Raw genomic sequence first — 18,688 nt, 5'->3', positions numbered from 1 at the left:
CGAATCAAGTTGCGTCATTAAACTCAGTTTTCAAAACATGTGTATATTAAACGGCATCGCCTGTTTATAACTCCGACTTTGAACAGACCTCATATATTCAACGCAGACTCCAAAATGTGTGCTCCGCTTGTGTCGTTTTAATGCAAACTTTAACCGGGTTTTGCTTGACAGGGAGATGGAGCGAACAGGAAGAGAGAGAGAGAGAGAAAGACAGAGAGAGCGCGCGAGGCGGAGAGGAGAGATGGGATTGTTGATTGAGAAGATTATCGACGCTTAAGCGCCTCGCCGCGTCCCTTCGCGTCACCTGCCCCGGGACCGACGTGCGGACTACCGGACGCTCCCTCTGATTTCCGCCGGAGGATGTGGCGCTCTGAAACCCGCAGGTGACATGGATTAACCGGCTCCTTCGCTGACTGAGGAAGGTGCGGCTCTTTTGCGGCGCTTCTCCAAGTTGTTCGCCGTTACTGCGGCCGGTCGGGACGGCCCGCCCTGCGCCCAGGAGGGGATTATCGGACAGGAACAGCCGCTGCTCGGTAAGGTCTTTAACCCTTGTTGTTGCACAGCCAATTGGACCCACTGTCCACAAGACAGAAAGTGTCTGAAATAGATTATGATGGACCGCGATTGTGTTGGTTTCCTTTCAGCGCATCTCAGTAAGGGAAATGACTAAAAAAAAAAAAAAAAAAAAATTAAGAGTAAAGACTACATTTAAGTTCCCAATAAGCTTCCGCCGTTGGTTTGCTGGGTTGCACGGTGATTCAGGTGATGGCGATGTTTCCTCGCAGCGAGAAGGTCCTGGGTTCGAATCCCGTCCTGGAGTCTCTCTGTATGGAGTTAACATGCGTGGGTTCTCTCCGGGTACTCCAGCCTTCTCCCACAATTAAAAAAAAAACAAAAAAACATCAACAATAGTTTGCAAGGATAAACAGTAGATGTTGTTCTGCTTATCAAAAATGTGACTAGGCGTTTATTGTGAGATGTATATGTGCATTAAATGACAAAACCTTTCATAGAGTCTCCCTGTATGCCACTCTTTTATAAACCGAAAAGTGCTATGTTGACTTTTCATACTGAGGAACTATCTGACCGGTCAAACTATTCAGTTCAGTTTATATAGTACCAATGTGCAAACGAATGTCTTGAGATAACAGGTCCAGTATAAATTAATTTACATACGGTATACACAGGGGTCCTAATTGAATGATACCAATTTATTCCATCATATTGTCAAATTTGAGTGCATTTTCCTAAACAAAAGTGAAAATAAAAATTATAATTTGAGATCAACTGAAAACAGTTATATTTTTGAGATGGAGTTTAAAAAATACTAAATAAAAATAAAGTAAAATTTCAAGAGAGAATTTGAAACTAAAGCACTGAAGTTGTATTTCACCTCCCTAGTATCTGACACTGACTTCATATTGATATTATCAATATTTTGAATTTATCCACCCACCTGTAGTATTAGACACCCAAAGGCAAATGCGCCACTCACTCCTTAACCAAATCTAAGTAAAAACTTACTTTTAGTCTTTATGCAGCTCCTCCAGGTTTCTGATGTACCTTCAACCAGAAACAAAGAAACCTGAAAAGCATGTGATGCTACAAAATCCCATGGATGCCCTCCAAATCCAGCTGCTGTTATTTAGTCCCGTCAACTCTAGCAAAACGAGAACACTCTGAGGTGGCAATACCTAGCTTGTCTTAAGAGATAAAACCCACCTACCATGTAAAGAAAACATGATCAAATCAGCTTGCTTCCTAATAATCATCTAATCAAATCAAACTAGCCAGAGGAACTGCTGTGCATCATGCAACATCTTAGCTGCATTAGTCAATTTTTTTCACCTCACAGTTCAACTCGCAAGAGTTGAATTGACACAACAATGTCTGATGAAAAACAGACAATAAAGTAGAGAATAATTAAACTGGATCTCAACATCCATTAAACGTGTTTTTATTAGATTTAATATAGAATGGTGCAAACAAGCCTACAAACAAATCCAGGACTGGACGCTCACATGATCACAACTGGGCCCTTGTCAATATCTTTATCCATTTTCTAAGAACACAATGCTAACTTAATCAGTGTTAGTCACGTGTCAGGGGTCATAATGTCATGCCTAATTGATATAGTTGTATAAAAAAACACTAGAAGTCATCATGAGGGTAGATCTGCATCAGTCATTAGATACAAAGACACTCAGACCACCACTGGCGGCTCTCGCAGCAAGCGAGTCAGTCATTTCACCGTGTGCCACCACTGCTGAAGAATTGATGAACAGAGTCATAGTACATACATACTCTGTGTGAAATGCGTTTTACTAATGCATTGCCGTGCATTCTCACACACTCACCTACAAGCACACGCGTCTTATGATCACATTGTTTTTGCTTCATCATGCTGGAATACGCTGCGTTGTTTCCACTGTGTTATGATAAGAAACGTGATCTCATGCTCTGCATGAATAGCTCGACTCCATCTATACACTGGCTGTACGTCCCAACCTCAGAGGAGGTGTTACCATCCGGTGCTTTGTGCAGGGATGTTAATGAAAGCTGAGTCCTGACACTCAAGAGATGGAAACAGAAGAGCGAGGAGACAAGGCTGCGTTCTGACGGCCCTTCCTGCTCGGCTTTTACTCATTTATGATGTTATTTTTAGATTGGGCTACATTTTTGATGCTTCTTATTTGTCAAGTTTAATACTGAGCAATAACTGGATGTGTGCACATCAGACCCTTTGTTCCTCTGTGCACAAGCGTTCTTGTGCTTACCCATCATCAAAATGCATTTTTGCATATTTTATCTGTCTTTTGCCAGCATGTTGTTGTTCATGGTTACGTTTATATCTGTGACTGTATTAAAAAGCTGTTGGACTTGTAGCATTAGGCTGTGCATTAAAAGTAGAAACATTCTAATCTTGAGTCTTGCCAATTTGCATTTCCCCCCTTCTGTTCCCTCTGCAAACTGAGTCTGGCTCCTCAGGTGAGTCCTGGGTGGTCCGTTCAAGACCCCCATCCAATCAGAGGTCAAAACTCCAGATTAACACCAACCTGCATTCTGATCCTATTTGCAGTTGCTTTGGATGTCCTTCACTTGTAGATTTGTTTTCCATACAGTGAAATGGATAAATTCAGGTTCTCCAAAGACTTCTTTAAGTCTCTATCCAGGCTCATAACCTGCTCCAATCCTCCCTCTGAAAGCTTCAGACAACTCTTTTGATCTCACCATGGTGTTCACTCTCACTGCAACAGTCCAGAGCACACCGACTGCTGAAATGGTTGTTAAATATCTGTATGGCTGAATATGTTAGAACACACAGACTTTTCCTGGAGCTTTTATTTTCACATGACTGCATGAAGAAAACCTTGTTTTGAAATCTGACTTTTTGGGATGCCTTAAAAAAAATCTATGTTGAAAAACTGGAATGTGGGCTTAATGAAAAGCATGTTTAATGCCTGCTTAATGGCATGTTATTTCCAAATCTGGCAGCCAAGCCTTATTGGGATGTGTAATTCTAATTTATTGAATATGACTACTTTGAGCATGCCTGGAGACGAACCTTTCATTCGCCTCTGTGAGGCTAATTCAAGAATAAACACGCAGTTCACAGTGTGTACCGAACAAAGAACAGTTAAGTGCTGGAAAGATAAAAAAAGAAATCAGTGTCATTAATGGACTGGAATTAAAAGAGCCAGTCTAATCGCCCACATGTTTGTGAGTCTACACTGAGCTATTATTCGTGAAAAAGTCAGAGGCGTTTTGGCTAGGAAAACCTTTACTGGAAGTAGTTTACAGAGCCATTTGTGAGTTGAATAAATAATAAAACAGTTTGCAACACTGCTAAGCTGAAAAGGCTGTGACTGGATTTATAACGTTTCTGAATATGCAGATATTTTTACAGATTAAAAGTGTATCTAGCTGTGGCCTTTAAATTGAACTCACAATCTTTTCCATATATATATTTTTTCATTAAGTAAACTAAATAGTCAGCAAACAGCAGGAGGTACAATGGAACAGCTCAGACTACACCGTGTTCCAAATTACCTTCTGTAGCAAAACCATCTTCATGCATGACAATGACTACCACTGTGTCATTGGCTGCTATTGGCATTAAAGGGGAGAAACTCATGGTGAGGTCACCGTCCTCCTCTTACCTCTGACCCTATTGAAAACCTTTGGAGTTTCCTCAAGCAGAAGATCTGAGGGAGGAATGCAGTTCATATCAAAACAGCAGCTCTGGGAAGGTATTATGATATCCTGCAAAGAAATTCAAGCAGAAACTTTCCACAAACTCACAAGTTCAATGGATGAAAGAATTGTGCAGGAGACATCGAAGAAGGGGTCCTATGTTAACATGTAACTCAGTCTGTTAAGATGTTTTTGATTGAAATAGGTTTTTTATTTTAGTACACGTGATCACTCTATGCTGCACATTCAAAGAATGACCGTTTGCAGTTGTTTATAATTCATAAAATGTTTAGAAAATCTGCTGTGCATAATAATTTGGAAAAGTGTATTTTGAGTTTTTTTATTTTTGAAAAAAAAATATACTGATCTCATGGGGAGCTTTGTTCAGTAAAATTGTATTGTAATAGTTCATGACTTGAAAATTATACTGACCATCATTTGCATTGACCATTTAAGAAAATCTGAGAAAAATATCACTTGCATAATAATTTGGAACATGCTGTTCAAGATTCTGGTCAGAGTAAACCAGAATCTTGAAAGTTTATGTCTAACCTGACTGAGCAAGTATTAAAAATTTCAGTCGGTAGATGTACAAAGTTGATTCCCCAAAACATTTCAAAATATATTTGCAGAAATTATTACTTCCACCAGGTAGTGGGGCTGAATGCAAAAGCACTCAGCAGTTTTTATTGTTTACATAATAAAAAATTATCTTTTTATTTCACATTTACAGTATGTGCTGACTTGCCAAGTAAAACCTCAATAAAAAACACTTTGAAGTCTGTAGTTATAGCATGAATGTAAACATGTTAAAGCATTTTGAATCACATGTGATGGTCACGTGTCTGCAAAATAATCAATCTGGCGAAATAAATAGCTCAGTTTTTGTGCACTAGTTTCTTTAAAATCTATGTATTTCAGCAAGGTTAGGACAAACATACTGAGACAGAGAATTAGTTTCTCTATGCATTCTGCTGTGTTTGGTTGGCGGATGAGCACCAGCCAAAATCCAGAGCCGATTATTTTCTGTATATTTGTTGTTCAAAACCGTAAGACAAAAAAAAAATTGTTTTGTGGCATAGTTTTGTAGCTTGTTCTGTTTTTCCCCTGATTCTTGCTATTGTAGCAGTGAAATGTGGAAGTTGAGGGCCACACAGGCGTTGGCATCTTCAAATGATCGCGAGCTCAGTATTTACTGGAGTCTTCCACCAGTAAATGTCATTAGGTGACATGGATTGTGTGTGTTTGTTTGTGTGTCCAAATGGTGATCTCCTAATCGGATTGCTACCTCTAAAGATGAACATAGTCAAGGTGCAGTCAGAGGTCAGGGGTAGACCTGTGTGTTGATTGCGGCAGGTGCCCTGAGTTGGCTTTTGTTGTCCACTTGTACCACATAGTTCATTTGTATGGGACTCTTGCAATCATGTGGAAATGTGGCGTGTGATAAAACAAACAAAAAAAAAACAAATTAAGATTGTTGAAGTCCAAGTAAAATCTGAATTGCATTATAATTTGCCTCACGTTTTAACCATTTTCTCGTCACGCATTGCATTTTTCCCATTTCCCCATCTCATCTTTCCATTTTTTTATTTATTTTTTTGCTGCCTCATGTGTCTCCTCTCTCTCCCCCTCCGCGTCTCCGTCTGTGTGCATCGGTATGCCTGTGAGTTGTCGGTACAGCGAAGCGGTTGCATTATCTGCATACATTATTGATGTGAGCGGCACACTGACTAACGCACACAAGCTCCAGCCGCTAACCGGGATGATAAAAAAGATACTCTCACTCCGGACATTAAACACACAGTGTTGCACGCACATCATCAAATGAAGCAAAATAAATAAATAAACTATTTATTTTTATATGTTACTGTACATCAGAAATAGAAACAAAAAGTAGCAGGCATTCATCCTGTTTGTTGATTTCTCAGGAAGCAGATGAATTTATCCATCTCTGAGGGTTAGGGCTTTGTTGGCAGCTCAAGTGCCTGAACGTATATCAAACCATTAACTTCGAACAAGAGGGTAAAATAAGTTCTTAAAGAAAGGAGTACTGAGATGAGGGTAACTGAGAGGATGAAGGCGGAGAAGGGAGAGAGGGGATATATAAGAGTTCCCAGCATCTCTTTTCCCAGGGCTTTGTAAGGGGCTCGTTAATAATGCATGGTGTTTAGAGCAGAGCAGGGAGAAGTGGGACTCCACAAACAGCTCAGCCCGACCTACCCCGCCGTGATGATGGAGTCCCACTATATTTTTTGACGCTTTTATTCCCCCGTCCTTCTTCTTCCCCTTCCACTCCCTCCCCATTTTCCTGCATTGTCTCCCTTTTCATATTTCTGCTTGTTTATGAAATATCATTTTGCACTCTGCCTCTAATCCTTGCTTAGCGCGTTGTCTCACACTGAGCGTTGCCTTTTCCTGCTTGTGAAAAGTACTTAATCGTTGCATTTTGTTTGCTGAACAGCGGAGCTTTTAATGTTCATTTCCTTTCACCTCTTTCAGAAGAAAAGATTAGAATATTAAATAGATGTAAATAAATGCATTGCTTTTAATATTTTCACATTCTTTCACCTTAGAATCAAAAAGTCCATTGTGTTTTGTTGGGATTTTAACTGAAAAACTAACTAAAAGGAGTACACAGTTGTGAAGTAAAAGGAAGCTGATGATTTCAAAAATGTTTACCAAACAAAAACTTAAATGTTTGGCACATTTTTAGTCTGTCCCCTTTACTCTTAAAGAAATGATGAGATCATCATCATCATATGGAGTTCACCTGCATGTCATCAAGTTGGACAGAGAATGTCTTCAAACATCAGTTTTCATGTGTTGCCACAGATTCTAAATTGTACTGAGTCTAGACTTTGATTAGGCCATTATGACAAAAGACTTTGATATAACCATGTCATTGTAGCTTTGGCTGTATGACCTGCTTCAGTCTCGAGTCTTTTGCAGCTCCTGGCAGGTTTTCTTCCAGGATTGGAGTGAATGTCGCTTCCCTTCAAAGGTTTCCCTTTACTTGGCGTAGAGCAGCGACTCCACAGTATGATTCACCGTAGAAACAATGTGCTCAGGGTTATGTGCAGATGTAGCTTTCTCTCTCACACACAGCTCTTTGCATATTGGTGACAAAGTTTCATTTGAACGACTTTTGCCATGTTTTTGCTGTGTCGCCTGCACGGCCTTTGTAAACTAAGAATGAACCGTTTCTGGTTTTTCTTTACTCAGTAGCTTTCTTCTTGCGACTCTTCCGTAAAGCCCAGATAAGTTGCATGCACGACTAATAATAAACATGTTGACAGACTCTCCCTCTCGAACTGTGAAGCTCCGCAGCTGTTTTAGGGTTGCACTGGGCCTCTTGGAGGCTTCTCTGAACAATACCCCGTTTTTTTGGTAAGACAGTCAGCTTGGCGTGACTCCCATCTGTTAGTAATTTTGGAGTTACGCCACATGATTTAAATTTAAGCTCACTAATGTTCTTTAGCAAGCCTCTTTAACCTTCAGAGTACAGCTGGATTAAGTTCCACAAAATTACTAATTAGGTGGCATCTGAAGAGAGCTGGGTGCGTTGTTTTTATTCAGTGTTATACCAATGCAATCCTCACTTTTCAGACCCATCCATGTGAAAGAAAATTGGAAAAAAAACATCATCCTTTTCCTTACATGTCACAATTCAGCACTACTTTGTCACATACAATTTATGTAACGTAAATATAGATGTTTATGTGTATAACAACATGTGAAATGGGTGTAGATACTTTTGCAGGCTCTGTGTGTTGCCACAGTACTCTACATTTGTCTAAAGCCTCCCTTGTCTTGTCCTTATTATGTCGTGCATATCCCCAGGAGATGAAGGTACGTCATCCGGCTCCCCTTCAGCCAGATGATGGACGAACCGAACGTGCAGCGTGACTGCTACCAGCGCCTTCAGGGAGCCCTGGCAGAGGGGGTGGCGAGCAGGTGACTGTTTGCTATTTCAGGCAGATTTGTTTGCACATGTGATGAGTACGTTTAGAGAAAATAAAGGTGATGATATTAGAGGATCAGAAAAAGTGAGGGATAAAAGTGAAAGTGAGACAAACGGGGAGACTGAGTTGCAGCTTTGCAGTTTGTCTTGTAGGGTTGGACTGAAGCTCAGTTTAATCTGGCTCAGCAGGAGTGACGCACAAACTCCCTGCCACAGGCTCCAGACACACTTTCTAATCCCATTTGCCTGCGCTGTTCATGTCTCAGTGTGTTATGCAAAAGTTGGACGTAATCTGTGTCTCACTGTACCAGGATGTTGAATTCACAAAATAAATAAACTAGATTAACACTAGGTTTCACTTTTCCAAGCTGTAGAAAATTAATTCATCCATCCATCTGCTATGCCCACTTTTCAAGAGGTGGGGGGCGGCATTGATACCCTTTTATGGAGTCACATTGCTGCCAAAAAACTCTGAGGAGCATATCAATCACATTAGTGCATATGTTAATCAAGAGATCATAGCCATTCCATGTTTTCGTAGGCCCATGAACGCATCACAGAAAATGATAGATGCTGGTTGGCATATTTTTCCGTTTAGGTACCTTTGGTGACTGATGTGACTGGACAAACCAACATGAACTCATACCTTCACTTCTAAGCTCAACCCACTTAATTAATGTACATGTATATTTCTAGACTATGAAATAAAATCATCTGGTAAAAACTCGCGCATTAATGGGGAGAACATACAAAATCATAGTCATCCAAGACTTTACTGCTGCAAGGCAACAAACATGCAGCCCGGTTGAAAAGTCATGTTTTGTCTTGTAAACTTCATCCTTCATGTCTTTTAGTGCCATTTAAATAGAACACTGGGTGGAAATTGTTCCATTTTGTTATTCGATTCCCTTTTATTCTTCTTTGTCTTTGTAAGTTTGCATTTTGATTGGCGTTGGAAATCACCTGAAACAACAACTCTGAGGTCTCTTTTTGGACCCTATAGGTTTGAAAACATTTCATTCACTCGTTCACCCAGCATCGAGCGCAGTTATCTCCTACTGTAACTTTTCATCCTATTGTATTAATTTCTTCTTCTGATGTTTTTCAACCACATTTGTTCCTAAATTGCATATTTTTGAATCTATGCAGTGTCTGAAAGTTGAAAAAATCTTAGTCTGAATTAAAACTTAATGAGCTTTCACAGTTTAATCATTTTATTTATCCACATCTCTCTCTCTGGGTGCTGCTTTATAGAGGCTCCTTTACTCAAGTGCTCACATTAAAATTATGTGATTAAATATAGACAAAGAAATTATACGACAAAAGGAACATATGAATCTTAATATTAATCGTTACTATAGATGTACACAAATAAAGTGTTTAAAGTGGAAAATAAACTGCAAGTGCTGCTGCAGCCCCATTAGTCAACTGTGAGAGTGTGTGTGTTTTTTTTTTCTGCAGCAGTTGTTATACTGCCCGGCTCCTGTCTCAGCAATAAACAAAAAGCCAACCTTTCTGCCTGAGATGACTCTTTCCTGCAGCAGTTGTAGCAGGATCAACTTCCACACTGCAATATTTGTATTAGGCATTAAAAATCATCCTTTTTAAACAAATGCTTTATTAAAGGGAAAAGCAAATTTTGATCATGTTGTACATTTAGAGGATTCTTATAAATGAAGTTTTAGGATCTGTTCTGTCTGGACTGGGAAACCTTTCTTAATCAGCCTCCCCACAGGAAACATGCTTCATAACATCAGACAGGCCGCTTGAGTCCACTCAGATTATATACAGTATTCTTGTTTTGTTTATTGCCTCACACACACTCAGCTGATAGCAGCTGGAATGCATTACAATCACGATCCAGACAAGCAGAGTTTTACTGTCATCCCTTTGAGAAAATGTTACATTATCCACCCAGAAGCACATGGTAGAACATTTCTCCCTGGTCATTCTTTTCTTTTAAAGTTTTAATATATGTTTTTCTTTTCTATATTAGTCTACATTTTCTTTAAATAATCAATCTGTTTCACAGAAATAGGAAACCACTCAAGCTTTATCTGCTGTTACTTTACCCGTCTGTTGGCCAAGCTAAAGCTACACATAGAGGTGGGAAGAGAAGTTAAAATAATGATATGGACCTGGATGGTAGGGGTAGAGAACTTTTCATTTATTAGTTTTCTTTACTCAGGCAGGACAGATTAAAACTGATTTCACCAGACCTCTTGAGAAAAAGGAGCTACAACAGCAAAGAAAAAAAATCTAATAATTATATACACTACAAGTACAATTTCATTTAGCTTTGACACGGAGAAAAAAAAAATAATGCTGCGATAAAAAAAAAAAAACATTTCCCAAGATGCTAAACAACTACTAACTTTTTACTCTTACTTGTTTTCTTGTGACTCTGTTGTATTCAGATCCCACTCTGTATCATCCAGGTGTTTGTAACAATGTCTTAATGTTGCCAGCCTAATTTGTCAAAGCATTTATATTTGGGAATCCTGGCCTCTGATTGGTCGTTATAAGCAGCATTGCTAACTGTAGAGACACAGGCTCGTTCAGGCAGGATTTACAGACACCAGCCAGTAATATAAAAAGGACAAAGCTGCAAGCTATGTCAATAAATTCAGATGCAAACATCAATTGTGACTGAAGCTGTACGTCTGCATTGATCCACCCCTGCTGTTTGATGAGTGGTAATAAAACAAACGGCGTGAGAATAAGAGACAGGTGTTTTTTTTTTCCTGTGGTAATCTGGTGTTTCCTATGATGAAGCTCTGCGTTTTTATTCTTCTGTTTTCAATAAAGACTAAACATAACTTTTAATTATTAATCAAGATTCATAACTCCAATTGGTCTCCAGTCCCACCAGTCACGTGAAGTTTTTGGTTCTGCCACAGCAAAGGGTTTCAGTCTGAATGGGTTTTAGGCTAGCATTGGTCTCGATTTAAAAGTGGATGTGTTGAGTGTGTGGGCGCAGACCTGATGATGCAGCTGTGATATATCTACATTTTCACCAAGCGGTGATTAATCTCGCATTTATTTCCTGATTCGACAAGAATCCGTCTGAAAACGTCAGGGAGTGTGTAAGATTTCCTCCAGTGCTATTATTACACCTGTTCAGAAAATAAGCTGACATTTCCTCTCTGATCCCTAATCGTGAATGCTGCCACTGCAGAACAGGAACTGCAATGCTGCTGTGGCTGATTTGATTTGCTGGGCTTGAACTTCATCTGAGTACTCAATCAAAGCCATTCTGGAAGGAAACACACGTATAAAGGGGGCAGGTTGTAAAGGAGCACTTTGTCCCAATATTTTTATTGACTGAAAAGTGCAGACATTTGGCTTCAAATCAATCTGTTCTGGAGTATCTGATTTCGTAGAAAGTAACCTCGGAGGAAGAGTGTAAGTGAAGAGATTGTATCTATGATTTTGGCAGCCTTCCGTTTAGTAGTAAGGTGGCACGAATATCATGGCTCTAAAAAAGTCACACTTTGCATTGTTTTAATAGAATATGAGAAGTGCTTGAAGGGAGCTGCAGCAAGTGAATATGAAGAACGAGATGGGTTAAAGGAAGTATTGCAGGGCTAATATGAGGAAAGGAACGACAGAGAGGATCAGGAGAGGGGTATGTGCTGCCAGATGGATGGATAATGTGCTTATAATCAAAGATCCCACAGGAGACGCTGCTGTCTGCCTGCGTCACTCAACACGCCTCCGCCTTTCTCAACTTTTATCACACTTGTCGTCTGTCATCACCTCCCTCAGTTGGCTGTTTTTATCACCTATTTGCTCTTTATCTCTGCTTTTTCTCCCCTTTTCTTCTGTCAGCAATTTGCTTCCTGTAATGGACGGTGCTAATGTTCAGCTTCTGTCTGGAGGGAGATTCCTTCCTGTTGCTGCTCACTGAGGGACACATCAGACCAGCTGAGATCATTCACTCATTCATTTAATCGATTCCAGTGCTGTTTCTCAGTAGAGCATTACAGCCGAAGCCTCTCATTCATCTCTTTATTCTTGTATTCAGTGATTAGTCAGCAGTGAATTAGTATATTAATTCAGTCTGCACAAGTCTGGAATTTGATTCCAGCATATTTGAAATCTGGATTTTTTTCCATCCATCTGTCCGTGAATCACTTTGGATTTCTCTAAAACAAAAAAAAGAGCTAGAAAAGGGAGATGGAAACATATGTGGCTAATGGGTTCGAATCATCGACCTCACATGATTGATGAAGTGTTGCTTTGCTGTCCTTTCTCCAGTCTTCGTGTAATTTTGTCAGTATTAGTCGACATAACAGAAGAATTACAACTTGCCCGACAGTAACACATTGTGAAATTACACTTTGCGTCGCGGGTTGGTTTGCTCCAAACCAGTAGAAGGAAACAAAACGTATTTTCTGTTGAAGACAAATGTGGAATATCTCCTTTTGTGAAACTAGCCGGCCACTCAGTTATCCTCATCCAGCCACAGTCTGTACATTTTTAATAAGCATGTTTTCTTGTAAGCTGATATGTCGCTGTCTAAAATGTTGCCCAGCTCCTCAATGCACCATTAACCAAACCCTGTAGACGCCAAGTTGGCCCATTATGTCCTTCCCACCAACCACCACAGGCTTTCAGCGTTCTCATTTGTGACAACTACGTGCTTCACAGATACACAGCAGGGACTCGTTGTAAGGAAAGTGCGTCATTGTTTAAAATGATGAACTACTTTTATTGATTGCTATTGAGACTTGTGGGCAATATTGCATCAGGTGGTTCATAAATCAGGCTGAGAGACCATTAGGCGACACGATGCCAAACCCGACGCCATTGTTGGGCTGGGGGCAACGTAAAATCCAAAAATGTCACAAAGGATCTTTGGACCTCACCAAACAATATCAGCTCATTTGAAAGCATCGTCCAAAAAAGCAAAAGGAAGATTTTTCCAGTTTTAGCTTTTTTTATTTCTTTATTGTATTAAAATTGTTTTGTGTCCGTCCAGTGCTTTTGTTTTAGGATGGTGGCGCTTACACCATAGGTGTGGTTGGGCTCTTACATTAATACACATGTAGGAAACAAAAGCATCGCCCCTACGCTCATCACAGAACTGTTCTGTTTAACAGCTTGCATTTCCTAATTTAGGACTAACATTGATGTCAGTGGAAAAGAGCATTTCTGGACTCTTGTTTACCGGATTTGTGTATCATCTGTGTCTTTTGTTGGGCCAAAACACCCAATATTACTATGTGTTTAAATTCTTGCCCTGTTCATTGATTTGCTGTAAATTAAATTTAGCTTGCATTAAAATACATCTCTTGTAAATATTGTAATGATGTAAGTACATTTTCCTTTAATGACAGGTAAATGGAGTCTCAGGACAGGAGTCGCTCCCCGTCCCGCAGAACCAGCCGAGTGGAACAGGTGGTGGGACGATGGCTGAGACGGTCCAGAGATCTGGGCAGCCGGTCTCACTCTCTGGGCAGGTAAACTCAGAGAGGGAGGCCTGCTCACTCTCTGTTTTCATTTAGATGCAGTTGTTAGGTAATCAAATTTCTCTGACTTGACTGTCTTTTGATGTGGAAACTGACCTGTTCAACATCAAGACCTTGAATCATCTGAATTTTGTCCTTGGAGTTCTCAAACAAGATCAAAACAACTTCAAACAAATCAATCAAATCAGAGTTTGGCAATTAAATATTATGTGACCAAGAAAAAAAGTTTAAATATAATGAAAGACTTAAAAAAAGATTAACAGCTAAGACCGTTTCTTCAAAATAAAATTTCTTCATAAAAAAAATAAACGAAGCCGACACAGCTATCATCTGAAGCTCCGAGTTTAATTAAGATGGAACGATGTGAATTCTTTCTTCTAGTCTAATAAGTCAAAAATCAGAAAATCACTTCAGTAATTACTGTGACCATGAGGTTAATAGGGGCTTGTTGTCAGAACTTAAAAACTAACATCTGTATTGGTAACAGAGATTGGAGGCATTGTCATGGTTTGCGGTTTGAAACAGTGAGGAAGATGCAATAAACCAACGTTGTTGAGTGAAAACGATGAATTAATGGTGAAAAATCCAAAGTCCAGGCAGCACAGAACGAGCAGAAGGCAACAAACAACTGATGGCAGAACAGACAGACGGCTTGATGAGACAACTAGACGAGGACCCAACAAGGAATACAGGTGGGATTAAATACACAGAGGGTAATCAGGGAAACGAGACACAGCTGGGAACAATCAGGGAGACTCAATAGACACAGAAACCGAAACAGGAAAAAAACAAAACCTTACAGGCACAGCGGCTCACATGGCAGAGATGACCTGCTTCATGCTGCTTGACCTCTCCAGGTTTTAGAACAAGAAGTGTTGCAAACATTAGTCATTTTATTTTTAAATCCTTGTATTCTTGTTTCGCTTAAGTTTTGGAAATTACAATTTTTGAAACAAAATCACAAAAATTTCACATAGAATCTCCAGCGACATGGTAAGACGTCCTCCTGATGCTTTGCAGAGATCGTGCCGCAGTGGATGGGAGAACAGGAGAGTCCGGTAGCTCCGATCAGAGAAATTACCCGTTCCGATTCAACGTTCAGATCCAAAAGGACCCTGACCTCAACTCCCATGGCCTCACGCTTTCCAGCCAGATCCCCATCCTGGTGCAGGAAGTCACTGCAGGTAGGACAATTTCCTCAACGGCAACATTAATTATAATTTTGACAGGAAATAGAGTGCAAAACTTAATGTCTGTTAAATAGAAGCATCACAAAGTTTCATCATTAGTTTGTATCAGATATTTCACATAATTATGCTCATCTGGGATGTGCATAATTATTTCTCCACCAGGTCACAACATCCTATGCCAAGGGGTAAATTTCTACAAGGAGCTGCAGTATTTTAGTTTGCTGAATAGATGCCTTCTGCCCCAGCACAATGTTCCCTGTAATGAGCAAACTCTTGGGTGTAAGTTAAAAAGCACCTATATCTGTACCCTTCTCAGGTATTCTGACAGAACAGAAAAAAAAACACTTACACTTGGTTTCTTATTTAAAATATGTTCAAATTTAGAAGGATATTCTTTGGGTTTCCTGCGCTTTCAATTGCAGAAATATCTAAATTGCTACATGTGCAAAATTTTTGTTATACGTTTTCCAAATAATCAACTTTTCATTATGAAATAGATTTATTTTGCAGTAAACCAAGATCCCTGCTGCAAAACACTGATTAATAGTTCTTGTTATCTTTTGGCAAATACTGTCGTATTAAAGAGAAAGCGTTTGTCAGCCTTTTTTCACTGTAGTCTCCGGTACGCTGTTTGCAATTTGCATAACAAATGTCTTCCCAGCAAATTAAAGCGCGAACCTGCGCCAGACCTCTGCAGACCTTTGGTCGGTACAAACTGACAAAGTAAAACCTCCAGCTGGGGCTGCTGCTGTATGCTGATGCTGCAGAGATGCACACAAAATTACATTAACGGAAGGAAGTGCTGCACGGCGCTAATGTCTTTGTTTGTGTTTGCGCATGCATTTGTGCCTGTTGTGAAGATGCGAGATAATGTACATACAAACAGCCAAAGGTATGCCTGAGCACCTCAACTCAGTGCAAGCACTTCCTCCTGACTGAATTATTTAGCACAGACATGTGTCAGAAGAAGTGTAAATGCAGCTGAGTTTGTAAGTACTGCAAGGGAGATTTTGTGACCATACTAACCATGTAATTATTAATTTACATTTATTAACAGTGCTACGATAATCTTTAGAGTTCTTTCGATGAAATTTCATTTGACAAACCATCACAGAAGTAATGCAAATTGGTGAAGTATAAGGAAAACCTTTTAAAAGTTTTTTTTTTCTTCAAATAGAAATCTGAAAACATGTGAGACCCAATTCATTATTCTTTTTAAATTGACATTTGATTGGTTTTATTTTTTTTAGGTAAAAAAAAATTCCTTTTTGAACTTTCATATGTGCATTCATTTATTCACTCGTATTTTGAGGCTTTGTGGGTAAAGGGTTAATACAATGAGAAAAATGCTGATATTAATGAGGATTAAATAAATCCCAAAAGGGCAATAAATGAAGCTGCAAAAATGTGTTCTCTTTCAGAAAATAGAACTGTATCTCAATATGACTTGATGTGAAATCTCAGCATGCAATATAAGTCTGAAAATCATCGTCTGCAGTGGTCTTTCAATATTAGGTGCTAAATACAAATGCATGCTACATTTTGTTTAGATTTCCATTGGTAAAATATGTTAAAAACCAAGAGTATTTTTATACTCTATTTTGAGTTGCATTTATCTCCTAAAATACCAATAACATGCACTAAAGTTTGTTGTGAAATGCCAAAATATTTGAAGGTTATGAATACTTTTGCAAGGTTCTGTGTATTTTTGTGTATTTTTGCAAAATAGTTAAAAACTCTAAAAACTCCAGTTTTTAACTCTAGTTAAAAACTGGAGTTTGCATGTTGGAAACTAACAAACTGGATCCCTAAAAAGGGATTAAATACTGTAAGTCATCCTTCCACAAAGATGCTAGAACATGGAAAATCACCTAATGACACAGAAAACATTTTAGTACCGAGCTGTGAAATGTTTTTATTGAGGAGCTGAAAGTGCAGAGGAACACAGATCTGAATCCCTCTGAGGTTCAGGGGCACATCACTGAAACTTTTCACTCTCGCGTCTGCCTCAAGTTCGTTCTGTCACCATCTGTTTCTACCCATGACTCTCACACAGACACATACACACACACACACACACACACACACACACACACACACACACACACACACACACACACACACACACACACACACACACACACACACACACACACACACACACACACACACTGGTCCTCACACCACTAGTGGCCCCTCTGAGTCTTGGCTCAGTTTCACTACCCTCTGTCTCTTTGTATCTGGCAGGTGCTGCAGCATCTTGACAGTGAAATATGAATCCTTTATTCAAAAGCATTTTCAGACCTATCAGTGTCACCGGCTGCTGCCCACATTGTTTTTAAAGACAATATCAAGTGATGTCTCGTGTCTGAGAGCTACCTGATATTGCACGCTGAAGAAAGGCAAAGTGGACAAAGCACAAACTGGAGGAAAGCCTTGATACCCATGGTCAATTTATATATGTATTTTGTTCATAAACAGACCCACATAATTTCCTTTGATTTATATTTTAAAAACTCTTTTATTACTTATTCACATAATATAAATTCAGACCATTTCTTTATGTATTCAGCGTGATAGCAGACCACAGTTTTGGCATCTCTAAGCCTTCATCTTATCTAATAAGAGCCAAGTTCATTCAAAATGTCAGCTTGTTCATTTGTTTCACTGAACGCGCTGCATAATGCTTTGTGTAACAGCTTGAGTACAGGACAGAAAGACGTGTCCAACAAGGTGGCAACCAGGAGAAGTATCTGTAATCAATTCACAACTCTAAGAGCTGCTAGAAAACCTATCAATTAAGCAGCCAGTCGATTTTAAAAACAGCCATGGAGACAAAAATGTGAGTCTGGATGATGGTCTTGAGGAAGGAGAGAAAGATTCCTGTTGCCGTTTTGAAAAGATTTAATTTTGTTCTTCGAACAGCGCGTTGCAAAAGTGTTAATGCATATGGGCCCTCTGACCAACACCAGCAAGCAGGACAGGTGAAGTGTCTTGTCTAAGGACACAATAGAGACGGGCAGAGTGGGGGCTTGGACTGGGTTGCCAGTTCAAGCAACCCAGTTTGCTTGTTTGTCTCTTGCATTCAGCAGAGAGATACGCAGTGCAGTGGCTCTGGCTCGCCATGCAGGTGTGGGGCTTCATGCAGAATAAAGTTAGGGACCCCTCTTCCTGCAGAGAACATCACCACCACTAGACACGATATGCTCCAGGTATATGAGAAAAGTTAGAAAATATTTGTGACCAGATGATCATCAGTGGGTTTTCTTAAAGATAAACATCTAAATGTTGTTGAACATCAATACAGAAATAATCAGAGCGAGATTAGAAGCAATAATATTCACTTACCGTTCCGATTTCTCCTTGTCTTTATTGTAAGTTGAAACTTTGTGCAGACTAAATTAGCTGATAAATTACAACAAACATCCAAAAATCATCTCAGGTATTAAAATTGGGAGATGGGAGATTTCTGTCGGCGACTGTAAAACACTAAAGAACAATTAATTGACTGCTAATATTCATGTTGTGGGACAGCGAGCTCTTTAGAGAGCAGGGTGGAAAATATTGCATTGGAGTCAGATGAAAGGAAATGACTAGAACACAAGCTGCTGCCTGTCATCAGCACTCATGAGCCGTTTGAGCTCAGACCAATTGGAGGCCCCTCAGGAATGACGACACAAGGACGTTTTGTGTGTCCAGGTGGTCCTGCAGATGGCCGGCTCGTCCCTGGCGACCAGCTTGTGAAAATCAATAACGTGGCTGTCGATGACCTGACCCCAGAGCAAGCTGCTGAAATAATCAGGTCTGCACATGCAAACACAGGCTGACATATCTGAATGTTGTTGCTTTCAGTGTATTTAGTCTGTTTG

The 18,688-nt window shown here is 39.7% G+C and overlaps 1 protein-coding gene across 1 annotated transcript in view; it reads left to right on the top strand.

The window, feature by feature from the left end:
- Window positions 1–248: 248 nt before the first annotated feature.
- Window positions 249–18,688, top strand: part of LOC129367352 (FERM and PDZ domain-containing protein 1) — a 32,199-nt gene continuing 13,759 nt past the window's right edge. The window contains exons 1-5 of the mRNA XM_055041724.1: window positions 249–533; window positions 8,035–8,148; window positions 13,498–13,620; window positions 14,650–14,813; window positions 18,519–18,621. Coding sequence (XP_054897699.1) covers window positions 13,502–13,620; window positions 14,650–14,813; window positions 18,519–18,621 — 386 coding nt within the window. The 5' untranslated portion in view covers window positions 249–533; window positions 8,035–8,148; window positions 13,498–13,501. The remainder of the gene's footprint in view (window positions 534–8,034; window positions 8,149–13,497; window positions 13,621–14,649; window positions 14,814–18,518; window positions 18,622–18,688) is intronic.

This window comes from Poeciliopsis prolifica, unplaced genomic scaffold (genome assembly GCF_027474105.1).
Source record: "Poeciliopsis prolifica strain line A6 unplaced genomic scaffold, Auburn_PproV2 SCAFFOLD016, whole genome shotgun sequence".
Lineage (NCBI taxonomy): Eukaryota > Metazoa > Chordata > Actinopteri > Cyprinodontiformes > Poeciliidae > Poeciliopsis > Poeciliopsis prolifica.
Note: the sequence above shows the minus strand (reverse complement) of the source record. Positions and strands in the feature narration are given on the sequence as shown.